At 40.6% G+C, this 25834-nt stretch overlaps 1 protein-coding gene across 14 annotated transcripts; it reads right to left on the bottom strand.

Moving 5' to 3' along the window:
• HMGN3 (high mobility group nucleosomal binding domain 3) lies at positions 1-25834 on the bottom strand. 14 transcript variants are annotated; one of them, XM_055714390.1, is made up of 7 exons: positions 25059-25170; positions 10992-11042; positions 4951-4980; positions 4768-4791; positions 4249-4296; positions 1875-1944; positions 1-1321 (listed from the first exon to the last, which is right to left on the bottom strand). In XM_055714390.1, the coding sequence occupies exons 1-7, from the start codon at positions 25104-25106 to the stop codon at positions 1308-1310; spliced, it is 285 nt and encodes a 94-aa protein (XP_055570365.1). In that variant the 5' UTR covers positions 25107-25170; the 3' UTR covers positions 1-1307. The 14 variants fall into 14 exon arrangements, with proteins under 14 accessions (XP_055570365.1, XP_055570361.1, XP_055570360.1 ...); XM_055714386.1 differs by having other exon boundaries at positions 832-1321; positions 1834-1944; positions 25059-25159; XM_055714385.1 differs by having other exon boundaries at positions 832-1321; positions 1834-1947; positions 25059-25142.

Genomic DNA, 25834 nt, shown 5'->3' with positions numbered 1-25834 from the left:
TCAGGCAATAGTAATTTTTTTATTGACTTAAACAAGCAAAAGATATCCTGAGACACGATGGCCGCCACTTGAGCAATACAAATCAATGGTACTGAAGAACAGGAAACATCTTTTCTCTCACCCCTCCCATCCCAGAAGTAACTACAGAAATACCAGGGCCCCTAGAGAAAAGAGGAGAAAAAAATTATAAAAGGTGCTCAGAATGAGCTCCAGAGTTGAATCATGGACACTAAAAAAAATCATTAGGTAATCTACCATATCACCACAATCACCCCAAAAATAACTTTTATCGTTCCATTTCTACTGGGTACCAAATATATAGCGCTGTTTAACAGCAATTTCAATGTATTAACAACTGTCCTCAGCTGAAGCAGAACAGCAATTACTATTTATATTAAATCTGAGGCTGCAGATAGAAAGAAAGGTTTCCACGGAGTACAACGCAAGTTAATGAAAAGGGAGTGTATCCTTGAGAAACAAGGCTACTTTTAAGTTACTGTACGTCTCTATCAATCAAGCAATTAATTCTTTATTGATAGCTCATTACAGATACAATATCCTCATATATTATGGCAACTCTACTCACCCTGTGACAGTCTATCTGAAGATTGTTATCTATGAAGAATGTATCTATAAGTTCCTCAAGTTGTGGGCCACTGAAAATCCCAGCCTGCTACTCCTGTGTGTGTATTTTTTGATCAGACATCAGCAAAAAAGCAAACAGACTGCATGCAAAATAACAGTTGTTAAATCATTTACTCTTCCCTGTAATAGTTGAAAATATGAGTAAGGCATTCCTTGAGAGTCAGAGAAAACATTAGGAGGCTGTAGTTTTGCAGGCAAGGAGACCTTTTATTTTAATCCATTAAAAGAACCCAAAATAGTCAGCAGGTGGCCACATCTATCCATGTTTCATTAAAATCACATAAACCCTAAGTACAAAAGCACCACTGATTATTGCTCTAGAAAAACTGCATGGAAAATGCAAATACGCACAGTAAAAACATCACTATATGCACAAGACTTAATTTCTTAAAGCAAGTGTATGGAATGCTGATCCAATTTTACACATACCTTGCAATATTAACTTGGTATTTATATTACTTAGCAACAATGGGAATTTCTAAAAGCACTGTTATGAGAAGGGAAATGTTCATATACAGTTTAATATGTCAACTATCATAGTCCTAAAAAAATTAGCATTTACAAAATACTTGATAAAAATATCTTTTAAAACTTGTCCAAGAGGTACATAAAATCAACCCAAAATTTTCATGATATTTCATTCATTCTTGTCACCTACAGATTCAGTTTTCTGAGCCTGTGGAGAAGAAAGAAATAAATTAATTACTATAGTAAATTGCCATTACATACCTAAATACCCATACTACCCCCTTAATCCTTTGATTTCTTATTTGCAACAGCTCAGTTCCAAACCTACATCCTTATTATATTTACGCAACCAAAACAGGTACATTCACACACTTTCCTTAAATTATTGGTCCCAGCTTTCCAAAAGCAATACAAGCCTTACCTGTCAGCTTCCATTGTTCATACTGAAAAGCACCACATTACTATCTGTTTCTATTCACTGCACACATGCTGAATGCTCTACCGTACCCTTAACTTTCACTGTTTCAATCTGCCCTTTTACTGACAGTGTGCTGGGTGGGGCACCTCTGGATGTTGAAACACTAACAGTTGAGCGAGAGATGCGAATCTGCAATAACATTATGGGCAATAAAAAGAAACATTATGAACATGCTATCAATGTCTGAAAGGCTGAATAATTAAACACTGATTTAATCAGCAGGAGGTATGTGTGGAAAGTACCTCTTCAGCTTTATTTTCACCATTTTCAGATGGTGTAGTACCTTCCTTTGCAGCTTCTTGCTTTTCATCCTTCTTCCCTTTAGCACCTTTGTTGGCCTTTGTTCCAGGTTCCTTCTGACAGAAGATTAAGAACACAGGCATAGACACTGTATGAGTAGCCAGCACCCTACATCTTTATCAAAAAACCTTCACGTGAACTAAAAAACACACCTTGTCATGTGCTGCACTGAAACAGAAAACGAGCTAAAGGCTACCTGGAAAATGTATACCCACAAAAGTTATACAGGGAATCTCAATTTCTAGAAAATGCTGATGTCTGCTTCTTTATTGTTTCTGCTATTTTACAGGGATACAAAAACCTCAGACTATTCTGGTAGAGCTGAGCTGTATTATACAGAGGTACACACAAGATATCTGTATGAACAAATCCAATTACACTATATTGAAAGCTTATTCAGCCCAGCACAAACAACACACTGTTTGTGTAACAGCACTACACTTTCGATTAACATTAAATATTAAATTAGATTTAAAAAATTAAGCATTTTTGCTGGCTGTCCTTTTGTTAGTTTGATAACATCTGTGATGTTCATTCCATGTCAATGAAAGAATCAACCAACACACTAGGGAGGCAAACGCTGATAAAATTCCATCTGCAACAACACAAAGCAGCGAATTTATCAAAAGGAACTATTCTAACAGCTACAGTTCCATCTGGAGACTTGCTCTTAAACAATTCATGTGTTGAAGTCTACCCTTTTTTTTTTTTTTTAATCCTTGCTCTACCTACATATTTCTATTTGTGATCTAAGGCTAGTAGAGACATAGGTCAAGAATTTTAAGTGCCATAGGATAAAAAATGTAAATGGTATTTAATTGAATATTCTACATTCGTATTTAAAGTAGTTCTGATAAATACTGTGATCTTCCATGTGATCATTTGCTCCAAATTCTCCATACAAAATGGCAATAGCGGCTGTGAACAGGGACATGGCAGTCAGACCCCCTTCACTACCTTTGGGCAGCAATCCCCCTGCAGGCGCAGGGCAGTGAGGAAGGAGTGCCAGCAACCCTAGTTCCAGCGCAGCCTGAACTACTCCCTGCACCCTTCAGCTTCAATGCTACACAGCAGCTGCAGTGCTTAACTGAGAAGCTTATTGGTGGTGCGAGTATAGTCCCAACTCCTCACCTCACAGGAAGCAGCTAAGGACTTAACTTAGTAAATCCACAATCTGCAAGCTTTTAGCACGAAAAATTATCTCAAAACTGTACCAACTTTGGTTGTTTACTAGCAGGTTCAGAGTACTTGCTTGCTGTTTGCTGTTTATAAGACCAAGATTAATATACTCCTTAAAATGTGATTCAGTTAGTTTGGAAAAAAGCAGACTCCTGTATCACAAAGTTACTTAGAATAATGTTGTAAAGCCTTCTAGGTTGCTGGAAATAAGCTTCAAACACCTCTCATGCAGCTTAGACTGACCCCATAACAATGAGCTCATTTCACATGTACGTGAAGCTATAGAAGCTACCATATTCCCTTCTTTATTAATACTCTTTTTAGGAGAGGAGCAAGATGGACTCAGCAAGACTTCATTGGTAATTTCATTCAATAAATCATAAAGTGTTCAAAGTCATAGATTTTTACTTTCACACACGCAGACCTTGTGTCCTGATACTTGCCCAACTGAGGTATCAATAAAAGGACTTGAAAAATGTAAGCACGAGGAGTGCTAGATTCAGTTTCCAGCATGAGTTTTTTTTCCGATAAAGCAAATGGTCTTATTTAACATTCCCCTTGGGCACAAATACATCTACAGTTTCTGAAGTACATTATTTATATGCAGAAATCCTGAAAAGGTATTTCAGACACTAATAAGATTTTAATTTGACTGTAACTGGCCTAGAAAACCCAAACCATTCAATTTAAATATATTTAATTTCACCTTTAATTATAATTGTGCATTGTCAGCAACAGCCAGTATTCAAGAACAGATAAGAGTTTCTCACTATGAAATGAAGACACGGAAACAGGATGGCACAGAGTAATCTCAAATCCTACTGTAGAAATTGCTAGGTCTCAGCTAGAGCTTACTCAACCAAACCTGTACATTTCAGGAAAGGTGCAGGAAAGGTAAAGGTTCTTCTTAAACTAGGAATCTACTACAAACTTAACATGGTCTGCATATCAAACAGGCAAGACATTTTGTTTGGGCCAGTAATGAGGCCAAGACAGGGTGGAACAGAGAGAAAAGAATGATCTAATTTGTTTTTTTTCCAGGGGGGTGGGGTGGCATGGAGCTGCAGGGAGGACAGGGGAGCCAACGCGCTGTGAACTGAACTGTTTGCAAGGCAAAGGAGGAGTATACTTGCTTACTATTGGCTACAATGATGGCAACTAAAAAGAAGAGTATTTACCTTCGTGGTTTTCCTTGGTTTGGGTTCAGGTTTTGGTGGAGCAGGTTTCTATAAAACATTTTTAGTTGCATAATGTGTTAGACATAATACCAGAAGCCAGGCAGCCACCTCCACACCCCAGCTTTCCCAGACCCCACACTTTCCCTTACTTCCAGCTTGTAAGCATGCACCTAGAAAAAGACTGAAAAACCTTAATGCACAAATGCACCCCACCACTGTACACACCCATTTTCATTAGCTCAATCATCTAGCAGTCAAAGCAATTTGGGGGTCATTCTAAGAGTTAAACACGGAGATCAGCAGTAACTTAAAAAAAAAAAAAAAAGTCAGACTTTCTAACAGAGAAAAGGAACTAAAAACCAAATACTAGTAGTGGCATCAAATGAAGTCCTTGAAGGACAGCTCGTTCTCCTTCCCAGAGTACTTGCATTTCCACAACTAACATCAGCCTGCAAAATGATACAAAGTCAATACTACACAAAACAGCTTTGAACTGAGGTGGGGAAATACATCTTTTACCAGAACAACCTGAAACCCGAAAACCTGAAACCAAGAAAACATAGATAACTTTAGCTCTAGAGTTCTTAAATATCCCTCAGCAAGAATAAAAATTGAATCAAGTGAAATATAACAAAACTGTTTGGTGTGAGAAACTGTATGTGTCTAGAAAAGTATATACCAGGAGGTGTTACACATACTTACAGCTGACAATCTTGCTGATCGTCTTGTGGGCTACAGAAGAAGAAAAAAAAAAAGGAGAAAAAATCTTATAGGCTTACAGCAAACAGTATCCAAAGCAACATAACATCAGTCATTTCATGGCAAGAGCATAAAATATGCCCCTACCAAAATACATCTCTACTGCCAAATACAATTCACATCTTCCTCACCTTGGACAATCAAACTTTTAAAGGGACAAAGTGATGTGAAAATTAGTAATACAAACTCTTCAGGAATTGTAACATCTAAATCTTCATATGGTTAAATGTTTTGTTGGGGTTTTTTTCCCCCCACTATTTTACAAGTACTTCTGAGTCCCTTGCTGCTGTATGAAATGTTCACAAATACAACAAGCTTGACTACCTGTGTACAGGACACTGAACCTTTCTCATAAATACTTAGAAAGATGTTTCTATAATCTAGCAGATGCTATAGCAGGTAAAACACCATCTGTTTAACAGCAGAATAAAGCTAACATCCTTCCCTAGAGAATATCAGTGCTAGAATTCCAAAACGTGAAACTAAGTCCTTCTACTTCCTCAGTTCCCCACACGCTTAATCCAAGAGTCACAGGTGCACAAAGACTGCTGCAGGACGAGAGGGAAAAATTATTTCTTCTATTTAAACACAATTGTCAAAAAGGAAAGAAGAAAGTCTGATATTCTGCTTTCCTCTACCTTTACTGCTTCAGCACACCTTCCTTATTAAATTTCATTTCACTCTGGTTTTTGTCATAAATTTATTACTGAAGCTAAGTCTTAGAAATAGTTATAAGCTCATTAGTATGTTTGGAATATTTTCGTATTCATCAAAACAGATGAACCCATGACTCAGTAACACAGCATGGTTATCAAACAGAGTTAAAGTTTGGTCTAGGTCTTAAAACTGGAATCACACTTGTAGCCAAAATAAAGGAACAACTCAACTGCAACAAATATCTAATGCAACACAGCTTAAAAAGTGAATCAAAAATACCTTCTTAATGAGATAGTAAGCATTTAACTTGAGCTGAAAAAACATGGCTCCACACATCTTGCAACAGGAAAAAGCTGTTGATAGTATCTGAAGAATGCAGCAATTTGTATTCATTGGAGCAATTTAAGTATTCTTAGTGGAAAGCAGCAGTGTTCAGAGCTGCACCCAGCAAAATAGAAGTCTTGTCAAAAATCACCTAAAGACATTTTCAGCTGTCAAATATTTATGCATCATAAAAAAAAAAAGTAAACCTCTTTTCCTGGCGATTTAGAATATCAACTGCTTGTTAAGCAGCCTCGCACTATTCTGCAACAGGTTAAATAAAGCATTTCACTTGGTCAAACAACTCCTACCTCAAGATACCTTCTTTTACAAATCTATTTCCTTAACTGATTCTTTCTATCCCTCAGCATTTGGGAATGGGAATGTTTTGTTAGCATCTACTTTTTGAAGGATAGTATGTTGGTTTAAATAAATTATAATTCTCTCCCACATACCCCAACTGTTCCTGTTACATGACTGGTTTCATAGAAGGCTTATATTCCCATAAGAAAGTCAGCACAAACCCTCAGCTCTTTAAAATGCCTGATGCTTAAGTCATTTCAATTCTCATTCAGAGTTTGTATGTATTTTGTGTTATCTGATTATTAGGAGGCAACTGCAGTCAAGTCAATAAAGGCCACATTTTAATGTCCTTTTGGAACCTCTGTCCCTCTCCAAACAGCTGTACGAACCCAAAAGCTAGCAGCTCACCACCAGCCTATTTGACACCAGCCCACTAGCAAACATACATGGAAAGAGTCTACGAAACAGAGCAGACACAGAACAACACTGCACTTTTCTACCATACCAGCTTCTGGCAATTTGAAGTTACAAACTTTCCAACCTGGATATTATATCCGTATCACGTGTTTAATAGTCCCCAAGGGTCATTTTCGCCATAAATCTGTCCAATAGCCTAGTGAACCCATTTACACTTTCAGTTTCCGTAACATCCTGTGGCAATGAGTTCCATAATGTAGTGTGGAAAAGAAAAAACAAACCCTTTCCCCCGCTGTCTTTCCTTTAAACTTCTTGCCTCTTACAAGATTCCTCGTTTTCAGGTTTCACAAGTAATAATTATCTAACAGCCTTTCACTGTGTTATGAATGTTTTTATCACACTTGTTATATTAAAAGTCAAGAATCCTAGAAAATCTGGGTGGTTTGGGGCTTTTTTGGTTTTGTTTTTTTTTTTAAGCTGCTTTGCATCCTCTGTTTGTCCCACTATACTTGGTATCCTTTTAATTCTGTCGTGGCCACTTTGAGGAAGAGCCAGGAAAACTTCATTCAGTAGTCCCACATCTGGGAGAACTAAAAATTAATCTTGTGATACACTGATGTTTCACACAGTCCTCTAGTATTTCTTCCTATATATATTCTAGTTACCTTTTGGTTAGAACTGACATATTCTAGTAACTAATCACTGTGATTTCACAATCTCTCCCCTGATTAACAGTTTGGTGACCATCACTGCATCTTCCCCTCCAACATGTGTATTAATTTGCATTTCTCCATACTGAATTTCTATTGATATTGTATCACCTAGTTATCAGTTACTTACCAGCTTTCTCAGTCTCTCTCACTTCTGACTACCCTGACATTTTTTTGTAAACTTCAGCAAACTGTCATTTCTCTAGTACCAAATCATTAATGAACACATTCAGCAACACAAGCCCAAACACAAATCCTTCCAATACTCCGCTGTTAAATCTCCTCCACTGAGATTTAATAAGAAAATTAACTACTTCTTCCCCTTCTTCGATGTTTATCTGTTACGAAATCTTAGGAAGATCTCCCATTTGATCCATGGTAGCTTAGTTTCTTTACAAACCTGTTTGGGGAGCCTTACAAAAAATGTGTTCTTTACATGCAAGTACACCTGTTGTCTTGTACAAATTGCTGGAAGTATGGCTTCTGTCTGCAAAATCCATGTTGACTCTCCCATTAGACATTTATCCATATATACTTTAAAAAAAAAATTTTAGAAAAACCAACCCTACTTTTGCAAGTTAGACTCACAGGCTTTATTTTCCAGAATCTTTTATCTAAAGTCCTGGGAGCATTTCATCACCTTCAGTTACTCTGGCACTGAGGCCAATGCAGTAAATTACAGTTTGGCAACTGCTGGTGAATACTGTCTTCTAGTTCTCGCTCACAGTCAATTAAAGAATTTCCTCCAGACTCTACACCCCATGAGAAAAGGCTACACTCTGAGAACCTTCCTCAGAATTCTCTATAGCAGGAGTTTCATTACTGGTTTTCAGTCTTACATTTGCCATGCTGAAGGTTTTGTTCCTTTCCTCATTATTCTCCACCCATATAAAAAACACCTTTCAAAAATAAAACATTTACCTTATTTTGCTGTTATGCCATTCCATTTTGGTGTTATGGCGGGTTTTATTTGGGGTTTTTTTGTTTCATTTTGGGGTGTTGTTTGGTGTTTTGGTGGGGTTTTTGGGGGGTGAGGGGTTGCAGGGAAGTGGGAGCTTTTGAAAAATAATATGCATTTCTGCTAGCCTCTAGCATGGTGTACCACAAAGCCTCTCTGCCACCTGAAACCTTTAAAACGTTTAGATGCTGCCTTCAATAGGCTCCTTTTTTAAAATAAAATCCCTTTCTTGGTATCAGATCTTACCATAGCAGAGTTTATTTGGACTTGCACTCCTGCAAGGATGATGAACCTGATTATAGCCACAATACAGACCAGTTCTCTGACAACTGTCTTTTTAACTAGCTCCTACATACTACTGAGCACCAAATAAAGAGCTGATTATCCTTTTACTGGTCCTTTGATTTACTCCTCCAGGAAGCAAGCATTTATAGTTTTAACTTTTTTGTCTTTGTAATGCCGTCCTGTGCCTTTTACCAAATCTCTGAAGGGTAACTGAAATCTCCGTTAACACCATTTCTATCCTCAGATCCTCTCTGATCTCCCTTAACATCCATTGCCACTTTTATTATTGTGGTCAGATGATACCTGGCACAATTTCTACACTATGTATTTCCCATTTACACATGGCTTGGCAATCCATAAAGGATTCTGCTGTACTTATTGATACAATTAATCTAGAGAAATATTAAAAGATACATAACAGAAAGCCATTCAACCACTAATGCAACTTAGCTGTCAATGCTGCATAATTTGTGCCTCAGTGTCACAGTGTCCCAAAAAGTTTCTGAGTCACCCGTTATAAAAATGTCCTCATTTAAAGCCAGATAGTCTAAGTTGCCCAAATTTAGATTTGCAGGTTTGGTATTTTGGCTTGACCGCCTGTTTTCATAGGCATGAATTTAACAGGCCTTTATTTCTGAAGACTGCTCTTTTTACCTTCTCAGATGCAAATTTTTATGGCTTCTGTGCTAGCTCCCACCCTCCACCCCCATAGGGAGCTCTGACTTCACCCTGTGTACTCTCAAGAAATACTTGCCGGTCTCCCCTCTGATCCTCTGATGATGTCGCGGTTTAACCCCAGCCAGCTTGTACCACACAGTTGCTTGCTCACTTCTCCCTGCCTTCAAAACTCCCAGCCAAACCCGCGACAGGTGTTTAGTTTAGAATAATTCAGAAGATTTCTGGAATGCCATCCACATAAGCCTGTTTCAGTTCAGACTGAAGCTACCCTTCCTATGTAAGTTCTACTTATTCCAAGAGTTCCCACAGTTTCTAATCTAACCCTACAACTATTTTCCTCATTCACACACTAAGAGCTACAGGTGTATCCAATGAGATAATTTTAATTTGCTGTTTTGGTTGGTGTTTTTATTCCCTGTACCATCAACAGCCACTATTATCTCACCTTTACTGAAGCCTACTCTAAGAGCTCTCATATTTGAGTCAGGGGGCTCGCTCCTGAGAGCCTATGTATTTCTGTAAGCTTCTTGGTCTTTCTTCTTTATTCAAGGAATCAGGTCTCAAAATTTTTAGGGAAAGGAACTTTTACTTTTCTGGCTCTTGAAGAAATAATATTTGAGATAAAAACATTCACTCAGAGCAAAGGTGATTACATTTTTACTATGATTTAGTCAGCCTTTTCATACGTCATGAAAAAAACTAATTTGTCTTCTAGGAAATTCCATAGGAAGACAGTGAAGTACCAAAATCTATTCCTCTCAGACCCCCTTTTTACTCTACCAGTTTTTTTCAAGAGCTTATTGTAAACTTTACCAGTTTGAAATATTTTGACATTTCCAGTGTACCATCTTTTTCTCAAACACTGAGCAATCAGCTTCTCAATTCAGAAAGCTAAAAATTCATTAGACTATTTTTCCTGTTCAAATATGCTCAAAGATTTACAAGAGCAGCAATTAATTGTTAATTCATTTGAATATTCACCCATTCTTTTCAAGGTCCTGATTTAACTCTGTCTGCCACAAAAGATGACAATCTAAAAAAATGAATCCTCATAATTCGCTACCTGTTTTTAAAATTCACATTAAGGGCTGTGACAAACTAGCACACTTTACTGCAGAGGTCAAGGTATCACCAGCTGTCTCTTTTTGCCTTCTCTGACAGAAGTTACTGTGCCCTTAAAACAAATGCAGACAATGGAAACACACAAATGTGTCAGCTGCTCCATTTTAGAGCCTGGTATCTTAATTCAAGACACCCTTCCATCAGTCACTTAAGCTAAGAATAGTTTTGAAGTAGACTGGCTGAGGTGTGCACATTAACCCTCTTCTGCCAACCTGCTAGAGACAGAGCAACAGTTTTAGGCAGTAACAACCTACACTGTTGCTACAAGACCCACCAGAGCTTGTCTATCAAAGCCCTAAGTTTTTCTGAAATTTATTTTGCATACTAGTAAGTTGTATGAATCCTTAGCACACCAAAAACAAATTATGCCCGATAAGCTACAGATGTGGTTTACTGTCATTACTCCCACTGAAAACACCTCGCTAGACGTGCCAGAACAATGCATAGTCTTTTGATATGCAGGACTGCAGATTGCCAGCAATTATTTATAATTACATGCCAAAATAAATTTTAAAATAAAATAAAATACTTGCCTCTTGTTTAGTTACTTTTGCTGCATCCTTGCCTTCAGCACCCTCTGGAGACTGAAAGAAAATATCAAGTCAGTGTTTTTATTACAGACTTAAAAGCATCCAGGCAACAGCAAAGCAAGGATTATGGTGAAGATTCTTCTTTCCATACATTGCTGCAATTTAAAGAAGCCTGGCAAATTTATGTTAATATTTACAAGCAGCATTATACCAAAGCCATTCTAGATTTTCTAAGGAAGAACACAAGGACTGATCATCACCAGGTACATACATATCGCAGCATCCCTCCCGTGGTCCCTCTAGCCAATTAAGTAAAGCATCCGCAGACACTGGTGGGAGCTCCATCTAATCAGCAGCTGGTAGCACAACAGTATGAACTGGAAATTTGAGGTTTGTTCTACCAGGGCTTTTGAAATCCCTGAGAAATTTAACACGTTTCTTCCCAAACATGAACTTAACAAGTAATGAGATGTGATAAGGATGAACCAAAAAGCATGCCATTACTGAAATGAGTGATTTCTTTACCTCATTTACTCCTTTTGTGCCTCAGGCTCACTCAGCTGGAAGCTTTAATGGTATCTTTCCCTCACCTCTATCTCCTCCATCAAAACAGCAAAAATCAGTAAAACACCAAGACATTGACAAGGAAGCTAGGGACAAACAAGTTTCTTCACAACAACTAAGTATCAACCTGATTACTCTAACACTGGTCTTCCAGAGGTACTAGAGAAAGGTTAGTTAAACCAGTGGGAGGGGGGAGTGGAACATGGGCAGGTGAGTAAAATAAAAAAGTCAAGCTTCTGTCTTTTGTTTACAACTCAGGATGTATTACTTCAAATTTTGAAAATTCTTGGGCTTTCACCTAGGAGCAAGGGATTCATGGAAAAACAGTGAGCAGCAGCAGTTAGAGGAGAACTACAAGAACAACATGTGTTTCAAAAAGGCATTTAAACAGGCAGCAGCGAAGGCAAATCACTAAAGAGGCAGACTAGTTATCGTTTCCCTTTCTATTTCAGTCCTAACACAATCCTCCCCCCAGATTTTGACACTGAATATCTCCAAGTTATACAGTTATGGACTGGAGCAGAAAGACCACCTAGTTAGCAGCAGTTGATCACTACCGTCTCCTGGCATGGGGCTCTAACGTACTTACAGAAAGACACCTCCCAGCAGAGAATAAAACGTGGCTTGTTACTGTGCCATCTTCTGACAGAAAGGAAGCATGCCACAGAAGCAGGTGGTTTAAAAAGCAGGTGAGGACTGATCATCTAGGTAGCTAGAAAAGAGCAGGAAGTTAAGCAGCACCGCCCAGCACAGATAGAGCAACTCGGAATACCAAGTCAGGCATCCAAAATGGAGTCTGACTACTCCCTATGTCACTGCAGCCCCACCAGCTGCCTGCAGGATTGATTCAGGTTTGCACTCCTAAAAGCCTTTCAGTTTGGTTACTGAAGAGTTGCTACAGCATCATGGTGTGATGCTGGGAGCATCACAAAAACAAGTAGTTCCATCGTCACTGTCAGTAATGAAGTCTTGTTTCCTACGGCTTCCCTCTTCAGCTCACAACACAGTATATGCTCTGGGTATATCTGGGTATAGCTCTTCTGTAGTCCATGAATTCATAACATCTGTTTCTCATATATGAATTTTCTCAAGTGTAACAAACTTGCACTGCACCCTTTCCCTGGGAGGCAACTCAAAATAGCATCCTTCTTGTCCTGGGCAACTATTTATATGGAAGTTCTCTCAGATTTTGTAATCTTTTCCTCACAGTGGCCATGAGGCTCAAGATTTACAGGGCAAGGTCAGAAAGTTGGCATGATTCATTGCTTTCAAAAGCCAGGCTAAAAATCTCACGATAAACTAAATGAAGTTGACTGACTGACACTCCACAATCGGGCTGTTTTACCCTGCTTCACTTTCAGGAACCACAAAGCTTTGAAAAAGGACTAAATCATATCATAAGATGGCACTGCCACATGCCAACAGCCTCACAGTAACTGCCCAGGAGCAAACTCTCACCCTTCAATACTGCACAATTAACGCACAGTAGTTTACCCCACTCTCTTTAGCGCTAATGAAACACAAGTCACCTGCATTTCTGATAGACAGGGCAGCCTGATTTTACATGCCAACGTTATTGCTTGACAAGCGATTTTAAAAACTGCTCACAAGGCTAACCGCAGGGGGGGAAAATTACATTATAGTACTCTTAATGCAACCACAACTACTATATACTACTATAATATATTACACAACATACTTCAATCAAGTTAGCTAATTAGGCCAGCATTCCCTCTCAAGTTAGAAAATCCAACAGCAATTCTGAAGGCCACAGAACTTTCTCCATGGAGGGACACGCATGGTAATAATCTCAGAGGTGTGAATAAGCAGCAAAGGGTTCTGACATGCTCTCATTTCCATTTCAGACCTGCTCCCTCCTCTGCAATCACTGCAAGTCCAGGCATTTGGAGTCTGCCCTCAGCAGCCTCCCAGGGCCTTGGCTCCCCGGTACGCTGGCAGAGCTGCGTGGGAGGCCACGTCATGAATAAGGTAATTGATCCAGCTGAAAAATAGCCTGCTGCTTAAACAAATTTATAATTATAAATATAAATACAAATTATATAGTCTTCCCTGCTCCAGCAGAATCACTTCACCGCACAGCTGCACAAACAATTCAGCCAGTACAACAGACAATACTAAAGTGGCATGGGCCAGTTGCAAGCAGCCTGGGACTCTAAGCTGACAGACACACCAGAAAAATGTGTATGTCAGATATGGCCACAGTTAAAAGAGGAACAGAAACTTATTTCCCCCTCTGTGAGTCCTGCTCAGGCGTTCCACTGAGTCCAGGCTGATGTGAATCTTCATGCATCAAGTTTTTGCAGCACTTTTTTTCCTAGGGACCAGAGAGATGCGTACATGAATGGATCTGAGCCAAGCACAGTTCCCAAGAACTCGGCATGCCACAAACAGTGACTGTCTGTACTAGTATCTGGAAGTTACAGGACTTCTACGTAGATACCACCAAAACCTTAAAGTCCTTGTCCCTAACTCTTCCACAGGAACCCTTCCCCCATCTTTTGTTCTGGTGACAAACTACTGAAGGACCTCTGGTTTCAGAGCAACCAAATGTACTAAGTAACCCATCCCCTTGGCACATTCTTCCACATGATGTAATGCTATGGCTCACCATATTGCACATGACACCCCAGCCACATTAAAATGCACCCTGGATACTGTGCCTTGTATCGTAAGCTAGTCAGGAGCAGGACTGTCCATACTGCAAGTTTTGTGCAGCAAAATCAAAGATCACTGCAAGGACTGAATCACTTGACAAGGGCAGTACTCCAATTTCAGTAATTCTTCAACAGTACTCCATCATATGCCTATATTATACTCATAAAGTAGTCCCTATAGGCCTGCTGTGCCTGATTCTGTATGGATGCCTACAAGTGACAAGACAGATAAAATAAAAAAAACAAAGAAGGAAACAGATAATAGTGGTTGTGGGTTTTTTCCCCGATCAGACAGAGGTACACAGAAGGAAAGAAGCTGACTAGCTAACTAAGTATGCTTTTGACATTTAAACGAATAACAAGTTTTAGGTTCAGATGACCCCACGCTGCATCTCATCGCAAGTAGCCCTACATACTGGCAATAAGATTAAGCTGTAAATTAAGCTGTAGCTAGGCTTTGTAAGATCCATCAGAGCTGCATAACTTTCATACTACAAGATTAACCTGAAAGGTTCCATGCAAGGTTCCCTGTGTCTACTGGCAATCAGCTATTTTAAAATTTGCATTTTCCCCACCCCTTTTTAATGACAAACTAGAAAATTATTTTGAGAGGACTGGAAAAGACAAAGTAATATTAACAGATAATAGAAAACAAAAAAAAAATCAAAGTAATATTAAAATTGTATACACAGTTCTTGCATTGCACCAGTTGTGAAGTATATGTAAGAACTGGTGTTCCCACACACCAGGACAGTATTGCAGTTACTATTAAGTTGGAAACAGAAAACTAGGTAACTAATGTTTTAAGGAAACATTTAATAGAACATACAGGCAAATTTCCTCTTTTTATTGTTCTTAAAGCTGAGTTACCTGGTAGAGATGTACCACAAAAGAAAATTAAAAGCTTCAACTTTTCTAATCAAAACCCTGCAACATAAGCAGGATGTAATGAATGCAGTAACACAAAGTAGTGAAGTTATTGATATCAATTTGAAACATCCAGAGGCACGTGTTAACCAGAAGCAGCAGCGACCAGCTTCTGCGTAAGTATTTTATTTGTACTTAAATGAATGGATTGTAATATTACACAGGAGTACATTAAAAAGCATGAAGAATGAGAAAACACGTATGTGAGAAATAGCAGTCAGTACAGAAGGTTGCTTGTAAAATCAAATGGATTGTTCATTCTCTGAAGGATCTTATTACCAGCTGAAACTCAACACCTTGGCTCTGATGCGGCAGAAGTTAATCCTTTCATACCCACGTGAAAAAAAAAACAAACAAAAACAAACCAACCAACAACCAACCAAAAAAGCAGATGCCAAATTCATTTTAACCACCATGTTAAGAAAGGCAGGAAGCCTTAACTGCCCCAGCACTTGCGCATTCTCTATAGCATTTCCTCCCTTCTTTGCAAGCTGTTTTGCTCAGCCACATCTTGATACGCTGCCTGCAATGGGATTTGCCTGTAGATACTTTCCTGGCTCACTGTTCTAGCTGCAGTTTCCCTGATGTAATGCTTTGGTCATTCCTCCAACAACTTTCTTTTTTCATCAACCAAAATATGATAAAAGCTTGCAATAAAACCAGAGCACAAGAAAAGATGTATCACGTCCTAAGCCTTTTTCAGGGTTTACTGCACTATTCCTAAAATTTTTCCTCTCCTCATTTCCCTTTCAGTAGGACTCTGCATTAGACTAAATTTAATTCAAGAAATTGTTTCCCCACACATGCTAGATCTTCTAATTATTTGTCTTCAGAGCAGCTCTGAATTTTGTGACAGTTCATAAATGTAATTAGAATACTGTTTATTTCTTGTTTTACATTAATGAAGACTATGTGTTGAGTAATTTAACACCAACCAACTCCTGCAACAACCTTCTAACCATTGTTTCCTCATTTAGCTCCTCCAGCATCTTTTGTTAATCTTTGTTTATAGCTGCTACTTTGATCTGTTTTCAGCAGATAGAACAGTGCTCAGTGCCAAGCCAATGTGAATGAACTTTACAAGTAAAATTAATTCTCCCTAATACAAACTTTAAGAAATCATGTATTCCTACTATTACCCTCCATTTCTTTTTTTCTACCAAAAGCCTGATCCTGGATGGGGGAAAAACATATACATGCCACTAATTTAAAAAACAAGTGATTCTGCCAGGACCATCAATGAAGTGCAGAATAAATCTGGAGAGTGGCTGTATTTTTTTTAATACTTATCCAAAATTATATCTGTCTTGCTCTCTTCCAAAAAATCCAAGGGCGTGGGGTGGGGTTTTTTGTATATACTCTGTGTGTGTGTGTATATATATATATATATACACATGTACATATATTTTTCACAAAAAAAAACCCAAAACAAAATACCCAACCAAAAAACCCACACCTGCTTAAATATTTTAATCTTTTCTGTTAAGAATTACTACAATGAAATATTATACAATCTCATTTTTAGAACTTAAATCCCTTCACCTTACATCTATTAAGAGCAGAATATTTAATGTTCTAATTCTTTGGGGGAGAATGTCAAGATCATAAAGTTCTGAAAAGACAAATAGTACTGAAAAGTTTATATCTAAAGACAAGCATTACAATCCCCTGGTATTAATATGTAATTGGGTGGGTGGGGGAATAATCAGGGAAAACACTTCCTAATCAAAGTCTCCATTTCTGCTTAGAGATTCAAGCCAAACAGAGCAATTGGTTAACATCCACTGCATTTTCAAGGAATATATAAGAAAAGAATACAAACACCCTGGTTATAAAAAAAACAAACACACACAGAAGGTTCAGAAAATGCATTTTATTAAATTCCTTAACACGTAACTTCTGTGAGCTTTATGCTCTTCCAGACAAGACAGAAGAGACAGAAACCAAGTTAGGCCTGGGGTATTTCTAGATAACCAAAACCAGACAGAATAAACGCTTTTCCAAAAGAGGAAATTCCTTCATTGTAGATTGAGGTTTTGCTATTCCCACTGAAAAGAGGTCAAAGATTGACCAATATAATTTAAAACACGTTTATATTTGATGGAACATGTTAAAAGTCTCACAACTGGTTTGGCTTTTATTTTTCCTTTCAAGTTTGTCTTCCCTGTAGTCAGTTTTTTTAACATGACATCTTCTACCTATACCAGAGTGAAGAAGGAAGAGCAGTTTCTAGCGGCTCTGATTAAAAAAAAACAGCATTGTAATTTAAAATTAGGCAGACGGTTCCTTTTTCAGACAGTGAAGTAATCAGCTGCATTTTGAAAAATCCAGATCAGCCATAGGAGCAGTAAGCACAACACATCTGAAATTTTTCAGTTTCCCCTGAACACCAAACATGAGAATTCAACTAGGAAGTAAGGCAATTCTTGTCTCAATATTTGCTTAACAATTTTACTGCCACCATAAAATAAAAAGGCAGATTCAAAAAATACAATGGATGAAATCCAATCCCCAATAACATTATTTCTCTGACCTTTCAAAGCTGATGCAAGTTCTGCAAGTGAGATGAAGCTGATCCAACTCCTCCAAGTCTACATTCAGAGGCAGTTTTTAAAACCTCAAAGATTAAGTTCCAAAATATGTATCTAAATAGAACTGATCAGATCTGCAAGCAAAATTAGCACAAAGTACTTCTGAAAGAAATATGGAAAAAAATTATCTACTTAGAGATTAAATTTAGACAACTACTTTCTGTAACGACTAATTCCTGAAAATAGCCACCTCTGACAAAGAAAAGTACTTTGAATGACTGAAAAAAGGTGTATAATTCCTCCCTTCCCTGAGGATGTAACTGTGATAAAGCCACAATAATCTAGAAAAAAATCTTTTTTATTGTTGTTTCAACTAACTGGTGCTACAGAACACCAGACCTCTGAGATGATGATAGCAGGTCCACGAGTAAGAGGTAGGTACCAAAAGCACTACTGGTACAAATGCCTTAGATACACCAACCTCTTACATCCTGGTAATAATTCCAGTTGGACTTAACAGGAGTATTGCTCTACAACAATAACCAGAACACAGAGCTTCATAGTCAACATAAATGCAGTTTCAAGAGAAGAAAAAAAGTAAAATGTCTCCAAGAGGGTGCAGGTGGGATAAGGAAGAAATGATGCAGCAGAGATAAAGGATGTTTTCCTACTGGGAACAGAGTACCGACACTTCTCAACTCTGCTTGAGAGGAACAAAACACTACCGAGGTAAAAATGTCATTAGACACTTGATTTCCAACTATGGAAGCACTCTGCTACTACTAACTGTGCTAGCATTAGGACAACAGAGAAAGCTAGGTGGGAAGAGCAAACACACCCAACAGCCCCAACAAAGCCGGGGTTGATGGGTACATATGCGAATTCTTTTGTGCAGACAGATCCCAACATTCCTAGGGACACAGCATTTCATATTTGCAGCTTTCACTGTTACTGAGCACACCCACTCTTCACTACGGGAAGACAGGAGCTGTATCTCCAAGTTACGGGAATAATTAATTGAAAATTGGTAATTTCCAAAGACACCAAGGGGAAAAAAAGCAAAACAAAAAAACCCAAGTTGAATGCCTCCCCCTCCCCGTCATGGTGCAAAGACACAATTTGACCACTGACTTGTTCTGATTATTCTAACGAAGTAAAGAATCTCCTCTATACACTCTAAGTTAGGGACAATCAAACAAAGGCTGACTAAGGCTGCCATCTGATGAATGCCTGGCTGCCAAAAGGAGTTCTGCCCTTCCCCACCGTACCATTCTTGCCAATAAGCCAGCTTAACTCTTTGTGCCAAGGTATGGGAAACTAGATCATCAGACAGGTCTGGCCAAAAACTACCTCAAACATGTCTGATATCCAACAGGTTAAATGACAGTAATGTCAGGAATGAGTATCCGGAATTGCTTCTTTTGGCCTGTCATGTCAGCTTGAAGTATCTGTTGAATGACTGTCCAAACTGAAGTCCCACACTGCCAATTTGGCCAACAATAAAACTGGTATAAGAGCATCTTACTTCTGCATACAGCCAGTTGCTCATTTGCAACTCATACACCCTTCTAACAGGTTACCACACATTCATTCTGCCACTGTGCAGCATCTCTAAATTGTATTGGTAAAATTATCCAGTATGTATATATTAAAAAAGTTTCAAAAGCACGATAAAACCTGCTAAGTAAAAAAGCATTAAGAGGATTATGGCCTGAAATGTAAGTCCAGCACATGACAACACCTTTTTGGCTACTGGACCATGGGATAAACCACTGTGCTAGCATACTGCAGGTAAACCCAGAAAACAGATGGTGGCCATCACGATCCTGTGATGTGCTAATTTCCAAAAGAAACCTCTGGATCTGGTTTACTTACAGTCTGCACAGAAGACAATATTACAATCAAGTCAAGCAAAATTCAGTTTCACACAATTTCTCTGAAACAATACAACTTGGAACATGCCAACTGCTCAGGTATAAAACAGCAGAGAAAGTGAAGTTTTTCAGATAAGAAAAAAAGGAGCCTTAAACCAAAAAGCATGTACCTGGTACATTCCATTTACACACAGGACTTTTTTATTTTTTTAAACTTAACAACACTGATCCTCTTGAATACAAAATATTGTTACTCCCATTGGAGTGCTGAACTACTGTAAATAAAAAGATTACCAGCACTTGGTTAGTTTTGAACTCAGAGGTGATGACTTACAAAGGAGGTTGTATTACTGCCTACACCTCATCAGATATCATGCTTTAATGTGCCCAAGAAGCATTAAGAATTATTTTTAATTAACAATTCAGTTAAAACCTAAGAATTTTCAGATTACCCATTCATTAAGTGCAACTGTATTTCAGTGTGGTCTAAGAAGACCATCAATTGCTAATGGGTCAGATTTTTACAGACTTGTATAAAATGACCAGAAACATTTTAGATCTATAAATCCTTGGTCAACAAGCTTTTAATCTCCATAACTCTAAAAAACAGTCGTAGCTAAAATTATGTAATTCACTCTAAGCTATTTTAAAGTGTATCTTCAATATAAAACATGAACAAATATTTGTTGTGTGTATTTAATACCCGTGTAAACATAATTTACAGCAACACAGCACAGCAGCATTATTCAGGCATGTTTTTTCTTTTGTGTCACTCAGTGCTGCTACACTATATAATATCTAAGTGTACCACACACAGATAAAAAATTGTGATCTTTTCTGCTTAATTTTTCTATGATAGATGTAGAACCTTTGAGTCTGTCAGGTCACAAATATGTGCAATAGGCCAATTAAGCAGTTTTCAATTGCTTTAAATACGTCAAGGTTTAAAGTTCTCAACAGTTACAAATTCAGTACAAGTGGTACAGTTTCTAAAATTGCTAAGCGACAAAACATCCTTTTCCCTTGTATTAAGAGATTCCTGCAATCTTTTAAGATACTCTTGCACCTCTTTTGTTTGCCTTGCTTGAATGTTAAGAGCATCTCCACATAGCAATCATTTTACCCGTCCCTGCAAAGGATGCTGAAAGTGGAAGTCCACCTGGGAACTCTGCTTGCACGTTAGGCAGGAGTTCGTCAAAATCAGGGGTACCTCAGTGACACAGATGCAAAGGACATCTGCTGTTGCCTAGCCTGTCTTCCAGTAGTTACTGAATAGTCTAGGATTGAACTATCGGGAAAAGCTGCAAGAAAAACTACCTGTTCAGAGCCCTGACTATTGGTTTTAGTCCTCATCTAGCCTGAAAGGCAGAAGTCTGAAGAGAGGAGTGGGACAGAATGGGAGCGGGGAGAGGGCAGCAGCCAAGTCATCTTCATCTGGTACTGACCCTTCTAATCTATAATCACCTTCAGAGTATGAAATAAAATACAGAACCTCCACCATTTCTACATCCCACTGCTAACAGAGTGTGCCCTGTTATTTGTGTTCTAGGATAAACTGAGGAGTGCCTCTGCTACAGACCAAGAGCTTCCAACCCCAGTGATGACACAAGCTATGGGGAAGGTGCAGGTCCTCACAACGATGTTGGAGCTTCTCTCCTGCCAAGTAGCTTCAAAATGAAGATAACCTAGCAGAAACACAGTTACATATGGTATGTTGAATTGACACGGACTGATACACAGGGGAAGTACCAAAAGATGGAAAGGGACATGAAGTGGAACTGAACAGCACTAGAGGTACTTCATACAGCTGCATTATGAACACAGACCTGCCCCTCTGCACAAGATCTGCACCTCATTCCACAGACCAAAGAGCAACAGTGGGATCACTCAGAACCACAGCAAGCTGAGCTGTCATCTGCAAGACCCCCAGCTTCATTAGTTGATTGGTGTTTGATCACATACAAGTCGCTCCAACAAAATTTTGGAGAACTGGTTACTATTGCAAGTTCCTCAGTCTCTACGTATGTGCCAAAAAGCAAGCAGACAAATTTCAAGAAGTAACAACAAATATGCCACTCAAGAGTGCAGGAGGTGCTTATTAGGGGGAATTAAAAAAAAAAAAAAAAAGAAAAATATATCAGGACAGATGTCTTAGCCTGAGAATCCAAGATGAAGGCACCATTCCTACAACTCAGTCATTTATTTCTGTGCCCCATTTCCCTACCAGGGGATGAGGAACAACATTCCTCTTTGAATATTCATGACACTTCAGAAATGCCAAGTAAAAAACAGAATTCCACAAAGAGAACTGAGTTTAGGTCCTGACAAAAAAACGTAAGTAGAATTCAACAGCTCTAGGTCAGTACATGTAAGAACATGCATTTAACCCCTACGATTAGAAAATACATTGATATCTGGTTGGCAAAATAACTAGTAAGGTAAAAGTTCCACAAAAAACCTACCATGTGATCAGGTAACTAAATGCACTATGATAGGACAACGCTGGAATATAGCACCTTCTGACTTCTGCTAAGAGAGCAGCATTCCAAGCAATATTCAGAGAGTTTGTTTTCCTGTAGTAAATATAACCAACTAGTCCCTCTGACTTTGAAGAAAGTGAATTTGCATAACGGAACAGGAACCTGCCACACATGTTCTCTATTACGTTTTCTTCACAGCATCAACTGTACTTCAGAAATTAACATTCCTGACTACAAGGTGGCAAATACCCTACTGAAATGGCTAATTAGACCATGATATTTTTATTTGCTCTGAAGCAACAGCAATATTCAAAGATGTTACACTTGGGGGGGGGGGTGGGGGGGGTGCAGGGGGGAACATAACCGAAACAAAAAAAGAAGAAAAAGATGCATTTAGTTCTCACATGTGATTCAACTCAAAGTATTTACAAAACAAAACGCGAGGTGCGGGTCACCTTGCATAGAGTCAGATTAAAGAATGAGTTGGGTCATTCTGGAGCACAAACCCAACTAAATGACAGGCCTCCCATCCATTAGTGGGCAAGTCACCACTTGACCTATTAATATCCCTCAGAGATGGCTCACATTCTACTTAAAGGGGCACTGTTCATCTTTATGACAATCACATTAAAGCTGATATACGTATGCTTATACACATGGGTGTATGTGACTACACCATGATTCGCCTTGTCATCAGGTATGTACAGAACGGTTCTTCATCCTTTTACAACTAACATTGAGACATTTTTATTGGAGCTGCTTCAAGGTCAAAGAGTTTTCCAATACGACCCAAGAGCTAATTCCACCAAGACAAACAACAAAACAAAACATCCCAATCCATTTCCAGGCATTCATTGCTATCAATACCACAACAAGCATTCTGGTTTATTCCACATTGGCATGCCATTCTTCTTGTGAAAGGCCATGTTCACACTGCAACACATTATTACAACAGACAAAGGGTGCAGAAATCTGACAGGAATCCAGAGGTCAACTCTTTTGTGGTTTTTGCACAGTATTTTACACCATCTCAACACAGTAAGTTTTTCCTTTTCCCCGCAACCCTCAAGCAGCGAGCACTGATATCCCACACCTTCGGCCACAGCCCTCTAAAGAAGGGAAGAGAGCCTATTTTTTTTTCCATAGTGTTCATAACGAACATCAAGGCCAGGGACTCATCAACTGACTTCAGTTTACTTTGAAATAAAAAATATCAGGGATTAAAAGAAAAGCAAACAAAAAGGACCAGTCGGTTTAGATAACCAAGGCATACAGAAAAACAGGTACAGGTGAATACATGCTCTTTTCTATAATATTATCTATATACTTACCCCTATAACTGTGAAAAATTCTCATTTTGACTTTTTACGTTTATTTTCTTATAAAACTTTCAGTGTTAGCAGCCTTTTTGTAAGTTAGAAATGTTAATAGAAGAATTGACTATTAGCTTACACATGGAGACAAAATCATCACGTGAAGCCAACTGCGTAATTATTCAGCTACTGCTGTACCACTAACTTCTCACTCTGTGGATGTTATTCTGGAATAAAATTGACTGTTGTAGACTACTTATGGCAAATCCACTTTTCTCAAAAAGCAAAGCCATTAATCACACACTTTTCCTGGAACCTGTGCTTCCCAAAACCCACACTTCATATATAATCTTAAGATTTAAATGTTTACCCATACAATGCTAAGTAAACTAAACTGTGCCATTAAAATTCATGTCCATTGCTTTGATCCCATACGCAATGTTTTTATTACTTTTTTTATAATCTTCTAGAACGAAGACATGTTCTTGCGGACTTACTACTCAAGAGACAGTTTCTCTTAAACATTTTACAGCAGACCACCAAAACCTACAGGAGTGACTTTAACTCTACCACTCTGCAGAAGGACAGCCTGAAACACCCATATGTAATAACACAGAAGGGCAAAGGAAGCCGTGTAGGAAGTCTGCAAGGTTTCAAAAGTTGTGGAGAGTCCTACGGGTACAGGATAATTTTCAACTTTTTTCTGATGATAAGCAATGGCACTAAAAAAGCAGAGGCATGAGGCATACACAAGGGTGCAATGACAGATGAGCAAAAGGAAAAACTGCCCAACATTCACTAACTTCAAGCCGTGTTATCCCAATAAAGGCAATCGACCCCACAGCTGTATCCATTTTTGGAACTGGTATCAGGATCTTAACTATGAATTAAATAATTCGGTAGCATACTTGACAATTTGACGTTCTGATACGTCCCATAATGGATAGGGAAAGGACAACAACTGAACACGCAACTACCTGGAAGTCATCACCAACCCGCAACTTTATTAGAACAGATGTGAGCCCCAGCGCAGATATGGTGTATCAGGTCACAGGTGACAGCTGGGAAATCCCCCAAAACAGAAACCGCTTTGCTCTGGTTGACCTAGTTAAAATTAAAGGACTGCAGCTATGATTTTTTTGTCATAGCACGTATCAGCGTCGAGTCCCTCGTTACACTCAACGAGCGCCCGCGGAAGGCTGCCAGCAGGTTCTCGCCGAGGACCCCCCGCAGGGCCTCGCCGGCCGCCCCCCCGCCGGGCCCGGGCGGGCGCCCCCTCCGCCCCGCACCTCCCAGGGGAGGGGGCCGGCTGCCACCGGCCGCCCCACGCCGCCTTCTGCCAGCGCCGCAAGCGCCGCCCGCGGCCAGCACGCAGCCGGGGCTCCGGGTTCAAGCGGGAAACCGACGGGCAGGAAAAAAACCAGCGCTGCAGCACCGAGCCCGGCCGCCCAAGGGCCGCCCAAGTTTCTCTCCCTTGGGGGACGCGGTCTCGCAACCGGCCCCCGCCGGCGGCTCCCCCTCGAAGCGGCTGCCCGCCCCGAGAGCAAAAACCGGGCGGCGGCGGCGGCGGCCCCTCGCCCCCGCCATGGCTCCGGCGCGGGGCGGCGGGGGCTGCGCGCGCTCCCTCAGGAGGCGCCTCCCCGCCCCGGCGCCCGCCCCCCGCCCCCGGGGGCCCTGCCCGGATGGGCGCCGGAGTTGGTACATACGGGTCTGCCGCGGGAGGCGAGGAGAAGGGTGTAGTTTGTTTTAAACATGGCTTGCCTCTCCCCTCCTCCCTGTTACCTCGGAGCCATCACCCGGGCACGGCGGGAGGTGGCGGCGGCGGGATCCGGCTGCCCCGGGCGGGGGCTGCCCCCTCCCCACCGCTCCCCCCGCGGCGGCGGCGGCGCCGGAGTTTGCAAGCAGGAAACTCCTCCCGCCGGGGGCCAGGGGCGAAGCCGCAGCTGCTGCAGCGCTTCTCCCCGGCGGCGGCGGCAGGAGTAGGAGGGAAGCGGAGTTGTGATAGCGACTTCACCCCCGGGAACGGGGGCGACGCCGCCCCGCGCGGCACCGGGAAAGTAAACAGGGGGCGGCGGCGGGGAGGGGTGGAGGGGGCTTGCAACAGGCAGCAAAATACCCGGGCTCGGGAGCGATCCGGCGGCTGCGGAATGGCACGGCGGCGGGAGAGCGGCAGGCGCTCCCGGCCCCCCAGCGCGCGTTTCACCCGCCGGCCGCCGGTCGGGCCCCCACCCCTGCCCGGGGGCGGCGCGGAGGCAGGACGCGCCGCACGCCCAGGGCGCCTTACCTTTCTCTTCGGCATAATGTCCCTGCTCCGGGCCGCGAAAGTAAAGCGACGAAGGAAGCTCCGGCAGAAGCGCGGATCCGCCCGGTGGTGGCGGCGGCGGCGGCGACACCGGCGTCGCTGGTGCCCGCAGCTCTGCCCGCGCCCGGTGCCCGCCGCGCCGCCCCCGGCGCCCCGGCAGCCCCCACCGCCAGCGCCCGC

The sequence above is a fragment of the Falco cherrug genome, chromosome 6 (assembly GCF_023634085.1).
Source record: "Falco cherrug isolate bFalChe1 chromosome 6, bFalChe1.pri, whole genome shotgun sequence".
Lineage (NCBI taxonomy): Eukaryota > Metazoa > Chordata > Aves > Falconiformes > Falconidae > Falco > Falco cherrug.
Note: the sequence above shows the minus strand (reverse complement) of the source record. Positions and strands in the feature narration are given on the sequence as shown.

Bases quoted from the DNA above. Each gene is read 5' to 3' on its own strand.
- HMGN3 (XM_055714379.1), bottom strand. From the start codon at position 25,106: ATGTTTAAAACAAACTACACCCTTCTCCTCGCCTCCCGCGGCAGACCC. The intron at 4,792-4,950 runs GTAAGTATGTGT...TCTTGGTTTCAG, and splicing joins GATCAGCAAGATTGTCAGCT to GTTTTCGGGTTTCAGGTTGT. The intron at 1,721-1,833 runs GTACTTTCCACA...ATGTTATTGCAG, and splicing joins GTGAAAATAAAGCTGAAGAG to ATTCGCATCTCTCGCTCAAC.